This window comes from Lethenteron reissneri, chromosome 69 (assembly GCF_015708825.2).
Source record: "Lethenteron reissneri isolate LAM-NWPU_2019-01 chromosome 69, ASM1570882v1, whole genome shotgun sequence".
Lineage (NCBI taxonomy): Eukaryota > Metazoa > Chordata > Hyperoartia > Petromyzontiformes > Petromyzontidae > Lethenteron > Lethenteron reissneri.
The window spans coordinates 4,898,174-4,909,131 of record NC_083847.1 but is presented as its reverse complement, the minus strand read 5'-3'; the positions used below and the strand labels follow the sequence as shown (position 1 = coordinate 4,909,131).

The 10,958-nt window shown below is 42.8% G+C and overlaps 1 protein-coding gene across 1 annotated transcript; it reads right to left on the bottom strand.

Annotated features, from left to right (window-relative positions):
• Nucleotides 1-7,909: 7,909 nt before the first annotated feature.
• LOC133360773 (odorant receptor 131-2-like) lies at nt 7,910-9,809 on the bottom strand. The gene has a single exon (XM_061579637.1). The coding sequence runs from the start codon at nt 9,519-9,521 to the stop codon at nt 8,559-8,561; it is 963 nt and encodes a 320-aa protein (XP_061435621.1). The 5' UTR covers nt 9,522-9,809; the 3' UTR covers nt 7,910-8,558.
• Between the last annotated feature and the right edge of the window lie 1,149 nt (nt 9,810-10,958).

Below are 10,958 nucleotides of genomic sequence, written 5' to 3'. Positions count from 1 at the left end.
GATTTGGTCAATGTGCATAAACCATCATCATGTGAACTTCGGTCATCCTCCCAGCCGCGGCTTTTGGCTGGCTATCGAACAAAGCTGGTCACTGCATCACACACTTTCAGACGTGATTCTGTGGCCGTCTGGAATGCTCTTCTGATATTAGAAAGCCACTGCAAGCTATGCACTTTAAAATAATCTAGAGTGACAAACTCATTTCTTTCGAACTGCTTTTTGTGTTTAGTGTCTTGTCCTTCCCTCGCACCTGCGATTGGCACGGTTGGCTATGGACAGTGGGACAAGTTCAATACACACAGATACATGCATACAATAAGCAGACTAATCTCCATCTGTCCCATCTGTAGGAAACATTGTTGATTTCCCCCTCGTATGCGTGGGGTTTTATCCAGGTGCTCCAATTTATTCCCATAACTCATTAACTAAGTGGACAAAATATACACTTGATATGTATGCACTTCGTGTTTGCAGATTGCATAGCCCAGTCAACCCAGTTCCACTAACCAAGGAGGCTCTTTGTGCCATATCACGAGTTGAGCGCTGAGGCCAGAAATTGTTCAAAACTGGTGGGGAGGGGGGGATACAATAAAAAAAACCCTCCCACCGGGATTGTCCCAGCGAAACCGGAACATCTTGGTACAGTATAGCCTTGCGCTAGTTTGACGCCACTGCAACGGTTTCTCTCACGGGGTCACATTGTTTTTTTGTCGTTAAAGAAGTTTTAAACTCAGGACACGCTGCCTCGTTATATGTCATATGTCGTACGTCCTTCGTCCAAAGCACAGTTACTCGAAGTTATCTTCAATTTAGAGCAAATATTCTAAAGTTGGAAGCAGATCAGTGGCTTTTCACCGTTAGATCTAGAACAGGGAGGGGGATCGGCAAACAAAATAACAAGAAGAGGCGGCATTTTTTTCGAATTCAGTAACAAAAAATTCAAGAGCCGCAATGCAACGTGGTGAATACGAGACGGTGGCACTCCTTCCTAAATGACGTCACGAAGCAGTCCCTTAAAGAGCCGCATGTGGCTCCAGTAGCTGCAGGTTGCCGACCCTGGTCTAGAATATTCTATTTTCTATTTCAAATGTTAGAACTTAAAAAAAAAACTGTTTGACAACAAAATAGAAGTTATTTTACAATTTATGTTAAGTTTACACTGCTCTTCAAATGTGTTTTACTGAATGGATTGTGAGCTTTCATGTTTTCATCATACGTTTTTGTAAGCCTTTATAAAAGCTTGTATCAATTATTATACTTGTCTTCCTCATATGGCTGATGTTAATGTTTGAGAATAAATGCTAATTTTACACCGAGGTGATGAATGATGAGCAGCAGAGGAGTGTAATCACTGTGGTGATGCCTCCTCCTGCGTCTTTGTGAATCGGGAGTTGAGTCGTTATAGAAATATGACCAATCTGCAGTGTAAAAAAAAAAAAGTATCTGGCACCTGTCGTGACGGGTACTGCAAGATCCAAACATGTCTGTCCGGTGCTCGCTGAGCTGCAATGGCTTCTGGTTGCCGAATGAATGCGTTGTAAGGTCACACTTATTACACACAAAGTGCATGCCACAAATTTGCTGATCTCCACAATACCTTGCTGATCTCGTCAAGGAGCATAAACCATCACGCGAATTCCGGTTATCCTCGCAGCAGCAGTGGCTTTTGGCGAACCATAGAACAAAGACGGTCACCGCATTGCACGGCGCTTTCAGATGCACTTCTGCGCCGTATGGAATGCTCTTCCGATATGAGGTAACTACTGGAGTAGGGAACTTTTAAATCATCATCTAGATTGAAAACTAATTTCTTTAGTACTGCTTTTTTGTGTTTAGTTTAATCAGAACATTGTGGCAATCAAAACAGGGATAGAATTACGGTATTTAATTGTAAATCATGATCACGGTTCTCACCTGCTCGCTCAACTTGAGCATAACCATGTTGACTTCAGTGCGTCGAATTGGGTGTTGCAAAGCAAACGATAACGTTATTTATTAAGATTATAATACGTAATTATTTTAGCAACAGCAATCGTAGTAATTAATGTAATTTGTTTGTTCAAGGCTAAGTGGCAACTACAGCGACCGCTCCGGCGCCATGCCCAGCAATAACCGCTCTGATTGGACAAGACGTTTGACCTCATAGCTGGGCGTGACCATTCGTGATTTAAAAAAAGGGGGGGGGGGGGGAAATGTATAAGTATTCATTGTTAAAATTAAGTAAAAATATCAATCTTGAATTGTTACACGATGCGAGTCTGTGTAGAAAATGTCAGTTCGTTAGGCTTCGTAGATCTAAAGATATTAAGCGTCACAGATTTGAAAGAACGAAACGTCGTAGTTTTTTGTTATTTTCTTTTAACAGACAAGGCAAGTTCGATAAAGTGTGTAAAAAAACGTTAATCAGAAATCTCATAATTCCTCATCTATTTTGTCTCGCTTGCATGTTCATTTGAAGAAACGTGACATTTTATATTTTATAAAGACAGAGTTGCTGACAAATATGTTTATTTTTTATATTACGTTATCATCATATCCCTACAACCCTTAGACATACACACATATTTATTTCACTTCGCATTTTTACACGGACCCTAATATCACGAAAGCAAACCTAATGCACTCACAATATGGATTTGCAACACTTCTTTACTGTCCGCTCCAGATGGAATTGCATACGCATCAAACCTCGACATTACCAACAGGCTAATATACACGTGCTGCCCATCACGGAAAGGGGGAATGGCTCTGTCCTCTGTCCTGCCATATTAACACGTGAGGCTTAAAAAAAAATGAACCCCAAACAGGGCCCATTCTTTATAAAAGCTCATTTGCCACACCGTCCAGGAGATAGATTTAGCCCCTCGCCTGTTCACACGCGTGCTCACGAGCTGTATATGTAACTAGAATAAGTACCCGGCGTTGCCCGGGTGAAAAATATATTTCTTAATAACCTTACATATATACACAGATGGGCTGCTACCCCTGCCCCCCCCCCCCCCCCCCAGCCACGATCTCCTCGGCCGCTGTGCAGTAATATGTACGGCCTATAGTGTGGTGGGGTGTCGAGGCCTAGTCTCGTGCAGAGCCTCCGGCCTTGCCTAGATTGCCCACCCGGCTGAGGCTGGGTACCGGGGCCGTTCCCCCCCCCCCCCCCGCGCTACAATAATACTGTCTAATCGCTATAATTTAATTATCTACCGAGCCTATAATAGTAATTGCACACATTGGGGTGGCGGGGGAGTGAAGAGGACGTGAAACTTTGATGAATTTACCTCAGAGTCGCGTGGTGGGTGTCGAGGCCTAGTACCGTGCAGAGCCTCCGGCCTCGCCTAAATTGGCCACCCGGCTGAGGCTGGGTACGAGTACCGTTCCCCCCCCCCCCCCCCCCCCCCCCCCACAATAATACTGTCTAATCGCTATAATTTTATAATCTACCGACCCTATAATAGTAATTGCACACATTGTGGTGGGGGGGGGGGAGTGAAGAGGACGTGAAACTTTGATGAATTTACCTCAGAGTCGCGTGTTAATGCGTGCGCATATTTTTAACGGGAATAAAAAATGGCGTCCACCCCGCAGCGAATGCGTCGCTACCCGTTGCCAGGGGCAACCGCCGGACCAATCGTGTCTCGCAAATCCCTCACATTTCGTCCAATGAAACTGCGTATGGTCCGGCGACACACAGACAAACAGACACACACACAGACACACACACAGACAGACAGACAAACAGACAGACAGATTTGCGATTTTATATATATAGATTCTGTTTGTCTGTCTGTGCCGACTGATAGAGCCGCCACTGCCGTCTCTGTTGCTACGCCGCTCCCTATTACCCTAAAGTCAATCCCTCGGCTGTTCCTTCCCAGGGTAGCGTAAATGCATTCAAAGAGTTATTATTTAATCAAGTGACTCAGTGTTGTTGTTATTGTCTTGGTGCCACGTTAACACAGAACAGGGATGCACGGCGTCCAAACGACCCACATAAACGTGCGAGGTATGATGTACTTAAAAAAAATACAAACAAATGTTTTTTATCTTACTAGGTAAGGCCCACTGAGCTGTATAGCTTTTTTTCAGAAGCGACCTGGCCACAAATTAGATCTCAACGAAGTGGCTTATCATGTGAAAATGTATAGCAGCCAAATACTCTAAGCGCATGTTTCTAAATGTGGAGGGGAAAACCTGGAGGAGAAAAATCCACATGACCACGGAGAGAACATGCAAACGCCAAATATACAACAGGTGTCAGGGTCAGGATCGAATCCACGACCTCCTGTAAACAAGGCGAAGTAGTTTACATCTCCTAGCCGCCGCGAGACCCAAATACTTGTCCGGCAGACAACATCAAAGCATCTCACAATTACAGATAAATAAAAACTCACTCAATTATAATAATGATAGCAGTTATGTTGTAAAATTACATTCACACTTTTTTTCAAATAAAGTCAGTTGAGATGAGGACAGAGATGGCAGAATGGAGATGCCAAGAGACGAAAATTCTTAGGTGCTTCCAAACACTTTATAGCTCAACCGAACAAGTGTGTTACCCGTGTAGCTGTGTTGTGATTTCCCAGTGCATTCATTTGGTCACCTCTTGAGAACACCGTATATAAATATGTACATGATCACCATGCATGTAAATATATCTTGGCGTGTGACAGTTAATTGCCTCAATGTGCAACACGCAGGGTGCATTTAAAACATCGCGCAGCACTCATCGGGTTCGCTGTTGTAGCAACAGCTATCAAGGAAACGAGCTCCTTAAATAGGGATAGCCGCTCCCCGGGAATCTGTTCTCAAGTGGCAGCTTGCCATGTCGACTCGTGCCGTGTGGATAGAGTTGACATGTGGAAGAAAACCCCCCTGCAACTAAGCAATGTTTTTCATTGCTAAACAAATATTCCCGTTTGTGGCTCACGGTGTATGAAATCAAAATAATAATTAATTATTAAAATCAATCGTGGCCTGGCTGGGCAATCGGGACAGCAGCAATGTCCCTAATCGAGTATGAGGACCATTGATGAGATTTTAAGTTGAATTTGTTTGAATATTGTCTTCTTTTTGACAATGTATATAGAATGTTGTTTGTCTCTTAACTGTGATTCTTATATATGTTATTGTTGGTTGTAATGTTATATTAGTAACACCGAGTCTGCTGCTCTCCAGTTTCATGAGTGAAAAGCGGTGGCTAGATTGTGGCTAATCCTGGGCCAGCTGGCTCAGCAACTTTAATAAACTAACACAGAGATATAGAAACCCATAGAGCCTCATAGAGCCTCATAGAGATACATAGAGAATCGTTGAGATACACAGAGACTCGTAGAGATACATAGAGACTCAGAAACACATAGGTACTCATAGAGAATCAAAGAGATGCATAGAGGCTCATAGAGACTCATAAAGATACATTTCGACTCATAGACTCGTAGAGATACATAGAGATGCATATTGAGAGACTCATTGATGAGATTTTAAGTTGAATTTGTTTGAATATTGTCTTCTTTTTGACAATGTATATAGAATGTTGTTTGTCTCTTAACTGTGATTCTTATATATGTTATTGTTGGTTGTAATGTTATATTAGTAACACCGAGTCTGCTGCTCTCCAGTTTCATGAGTGAAAAGCGGTGGCTAGATTGTGGCTAATCCTGGGCCAGCTGGCTCAGCAACTTTAATAAACTAACATAGAGATATAGAAACCCATAGAGCCTCATAGAGCCTCATAGAGATACATAGAGAATCGTAGAGATACACAGAGACTCGTAGAGATACATAGAGACTCAGAAACACATAGGTACTCATAGAGAATCAAAGAGATGCATAGAGGCTCATAGAGACTCATAAAGATACATTTCGACTCATAGACTCGTAGAGATACATAGAGATGCATATTGAGAGACTCATAGAGATTCGTAGAGACTCATATAGATGCCTAGATACTCATAGAGATCCGTACTCAGATATTTATATATACGGGGCCTCAGATACAGTGAGGGAAAAAAGTATTTGATCCCCTGCTGATTTTGTACGTTTGCCCACTGACAAAGAAATTATCTATATATATAAAATCGCAAATCTGTCTGTCTGTCGGTCTGTCTGTGTGTGTGTCTGTGTGGCCGGACCATACGCAGTTTCATTGGACGGCGGTTGCCCCTGGCAACGGGTAGCGACGCATTCGCTGCGGGGTGGACGCCATTTTTAATTCCCGTTAAAAATATGCGCACGCATTAACACGCGACTCTGAGGTAAATTCATCAAAGTTTCACGTCCTCTTCACTCCCCCCCCCCCCCACCACAATGTGTGAAATTACTATTATAGGGTCGGTAGATAATAAAATTATAGCGATTAGACAGTATTATTGTAGCGCGGGGGGGGGGGTACCGGACCCGGTACCCAGCCTCAGCCGGGTGGGCAATTTAGGCGAGGCCGGAGGCTTTGCACGGTACTAGGCCTCGACACCCACCACGCGACTCTGAGGTAAATTCATCAAAGTTTCACGTCCTCTTCACTCCCCCGCCACCCCAATGTGTGCAATTACTATTATAGGGTCGGTAGATAATTAAATTATAGCGATTAGACAGTATTATTGTAGCGCGGGGGGGGGGGGGTAACGGCCCTGGTACCCAGCCTCAGCCGGGTGGGCAATTTAGGCGAGGCCGGAGGCTCTGCACGGGACTAGGCCTCGACACCCCACCACACTATAGGCCGTACATATTACTGCACAGCGGCCGAGGAGATCGTGGCTGGGGGGGCAGGGGTAGCAGCCCATCTGTGTATATATGTAAGGTTATTAAGAAATATATTTCTCACCCGGGCAACGCCGGGTACTTATGCTAGTCAGTCTATAATTTTAATGGTAGGTTTATTTGAACAGTGAGAGACAGAATAACAACAAAATCCAGAAAAACGCATGTCAAAAATGTTATAAATTGATTTGCATTTTAATGAGGGAAATAAATGAAAACTCGCAAAATAAATGATCAGATAAATAACTGAAAATGAAGCGCAACTGACGATTACTACTCTTTCGATTTATAATTATTACTAACGATCGATCGATGCGCGTGTTCATTGACACTTTCCTGCTCCTGCGCAGAAGACTTGGACAACTAAGTGGATAGCAGAGCCACAGACAATCAAAATCAATCAAACTCCACCTACTGTTATAAATATATGCAACTACTCCACTGGAGTGGCGATCACGTAGATTTCGGATTAACCGGAGCAAATGGTTTTTTGGCTTAAGCACGTGACTTATAATAACATTTCCAAGAATAACAATGGAAAACTGTTTTTATGTTATTAATTTGGGCTTCAGGGGAAATCCATGAGTTATTCATTTATGTCAAAATCTCAGGTGCGCAGGTAATCAGCATATCGGATAAACCGCACGCGGATGATCGAGAGTCTCCTGTACGTACGCCATTTTTTCGAAAAGCATCTACCACACAAAGGGAGGGAAACCTGTGTAATGGGTTAAATTCAGGCGCACACTGGAACTTGGGAGGCAACACTATTTATTAGGTAACATAACAATTAACACTTAACATAACGACTTAAGGTGATAGCCACCTTTCTAACTTAACAAACACACGAGGATATTACATTACTGGACCAGGACAGCCCGACATGCTGCCTGGTCCACTAGCGGAGACCGGAGAGCTTCATCCCAGACTTGACACAGCAGAACAGCCCCACTCTTCGTCCACACACCGCTTATATCCACTCCGGCATGGCTGGCCCCGCCCCAGTTCACGCCCCCCCCCTACCCCGTGACTCCCCTGGGACCCCTGGCCCCCCTTTATCCGGTCACGTGTCCTGTTGGGTTCACGCAGAGTATCATGGCCTGACGACCCCCATGACACCTGCCTACAGCCCCCATACCGGTCCAACAACACTACACCTGTAAAGGCAATTTTTTCGGATTAACATCAAGCGTTTTCCTACAACTTTACGGTCTTACAATATTAACATATATTACCTCAACAAAGCCACATTAGTCTCCTTTATATGAATAGATTCATGTATTTGATCAACTTATCAGCCTAAAAAAGAACATCTCATTTGAAAACTAATTTCTGGATTAAAAATGAATTTTCTAGATTGAAAACTAATTTCTGTAGAACTGCTGTTTGTGCTTAGTTTGTTGTCCTTCCCCCACACCTCTGATTAGTGAGGCTGCCTGTGTATGGTGCCAAAGAAGTTAAACATACATTTATACTAAGACAAATAAATCTTGACATTAAGCTTTCGTGACTGCAGGAATTCATACTCTTGGGTCTTTCGGTCAAATCACGTAGATAGGTTCAAAGAAAATAACAAAAAATAACAAAAACTATGACGTTTCAATCGCAGCACAAGCGGTCGTCTTCAATTTTCCTGAAGACGACCGTTTGTGTTGTGATCGAAACGTCGTAGTTTTTGAATCTATCTAAGTGACTTTACCGAAAGACCCAAGACTAAGACAAATATTTAGGCATTTGAACGAAATGCAATTTTAAAAGCATTTAACGACACAAATGGTAAGATTCACGTTCATTTTTTGCATGGTTTAAAATGTAGTCACCCTATTGTAGTGACAGGTGATCTTCTTCCTAAGACACTGCCTAAGTTGTTTATCACGTATTCCATAAATTAAGGGAACAACAAACCTTGAGCTATAATAAAGAAATAAATAATTGCATAACCTTAATATTGTCATCACGTTAGGATCTGATGTCATTTTCGCAAAAAGGATTGCAAATAATGTGTTACCAAGTGAACACAGATACAGAAACAACTGCAGGCCATGTAAAACAACAGTTTGCTTGGCTCGTTTCGCCTTAGACACATCATCGGACGCCTTTCTAGCTGCCATCATTATATTGAAGTAAGTGAAGATCAGCGCAATGATGCAGACTGTGAAAATTACGGCGTTTGGGAATTCTCTGAGCACGGCGATTGCCATGGGGTTGGGCATCAGGCTGTCGGTGAGATACGAAGAACAAGTCCGAGTGTTGTTCACGGTCACGCCGCTTGTGAAGACCAGAATTCCAGATGCCAGCGGGAACACTGAAGCGATTGACCAAATTACGGCCAAGAACTGAAGCGTTTTGCGGTGGCTGAACCAGCGGGGGTGATGGAAGGGGTGGCAAATGGCCACGTATCGCTCCACGGACATGAGCGTGACGCACATAACCCCGCTCTGGTTCAGAATTGTGCTGACCATGGTGTTCACGTTGCATGACGTCAAACTTAAATTCGTCTGTAGCCAAATTAAAGTAGCCATGATGGTGGAGTAAAGCAGGAAGAAGGTGTCACACGCGAGGAGATTGGCGAAGAGAATGTAGCGCGAGTTCTCCCTTAGCTTCATTTCGATGAAAATCGTGATGGTGATAGAGAAAAATAAACACAGAGATGGGGCCGTCATGAATAGGATGAAAATCTGGAAGATGTTGTAAAACAGCCGGGAGTCCACGGTACTGCTGCCAATCGTCGCGGTGTAACTCGCCGTCGCGTTGCCAATTGGCATCATGACTTTCGGAATTCGGCACTTTTGCAGACACACTTAAATGTAATCAATCATGAATATATGGTATATTAATGTTTTTGGGTTTTAATGCATCCTTAATGTGATACGGAATGGAAGTGAATTAGATAACCATTGAAAACATCTGTCCTGGAGGTTTGTATTATAAAGAGAGACAGTTGTGCCACCAATTCCTACAGAGACCTAATTCTTCAAAGGTCAAGGCTCATTTAGTGGGATGATCGGGCTTTTGCCACTGTGCAGCTCCCCGGCTTTGGAACAACGCTTTGCCCTTTCTAAGACAATCAGAATCTTTAGATATATTTGTCCATCTTTGAAAGTCACCTCTGTAAACTGGTCTTCATCTGCTATTTTTTGACCATTTACCCTGGTTCTGAGCGAGTGGGTGAGTCGATGGGGTTGGTGAGTGGGTGAGTGAGTGAGTGAGTGTTTGAGTAAGTGGATGGGTAAGTGAGTAGGTAAGTGGGTGAGTGAGTGGGTAAATTCGCTATTATCCCCTGCCTAGTTCTGACCGTGTAGCCTGCAGGTTTTGTTTATCTCCCGGTGCGCATTTGTGGGATCTGTGGATGAAATGCGTCACTTAACAAATGGCAATTATTTGTACATCATTCACGAAAGTATGCTGTTGCAGTTCTAGGTAATAACCACAAAATCCACAATCTGTAAATAAAGCTGTCAATACGATTGTATTAAAAGGAATACAATTTTTTTTCAAACTTCGCTTCAATGTAATTGGCCTGCCAGTTTTGTTAGCAAAGGGGTGATTATAGACACAATCACAATCGATGCATATCATGGGCTCACTACTTGAAACGGGCTAAATCGTTGTTATGTAGTCGTTATTGCCGCAAGCCTGGCATGCCCGAATCTTTGTTACTGAAGTCTTTAGGGCAAATTAATTCTTCTAAATATGATGCGTAACATTCCTCTTCCGGTCGTGGTCACACAGCACCAGCTGTTATTTACTTTTCACAATTGATCTGCCCTGTGGGGAACAAAAATAGAGCAGTCATAATTACATTATATATGTACTGTATTAAGACATTTTTATATGTACAATCCGATGATATTACAGTGGTCCTTCGGTTCATGATTTTAATTGGTTCCACGAAAACTACCGGTAATTAAAATGATCGTTAATCGAATTTAGGAAATACGTGTTAAATGGTTAAATTTGCCCGAGACGATCGGAAGTTGACCTTTTTTACCCTAAAAAACATAGTTTATAATATTTAAACAAGCAATGGTAATAAATATACATTCTAAGAACATATCAAAGCATTCATATGAGTATAACCATGGATAAATAATGAATAGAGCATACAAAGGTGCAAAATAGAGCATAAAATAATGATTACCTTAGGTGAAGAATACGTGTGGCTTAGGCTAAGAAGGGGTCGCTGATTGGCTGAGGGCAACTCC

Bases quoted from the DNA above. Each gene is read 5' to 3' on its own strand.
- LOC133360773 (XM_061579637.1), bottom strand. From the start codon at position 9,521: ATGATGCCAATTGGCAACGCGACGGCGAGTTACACCGCGACGATTGGC.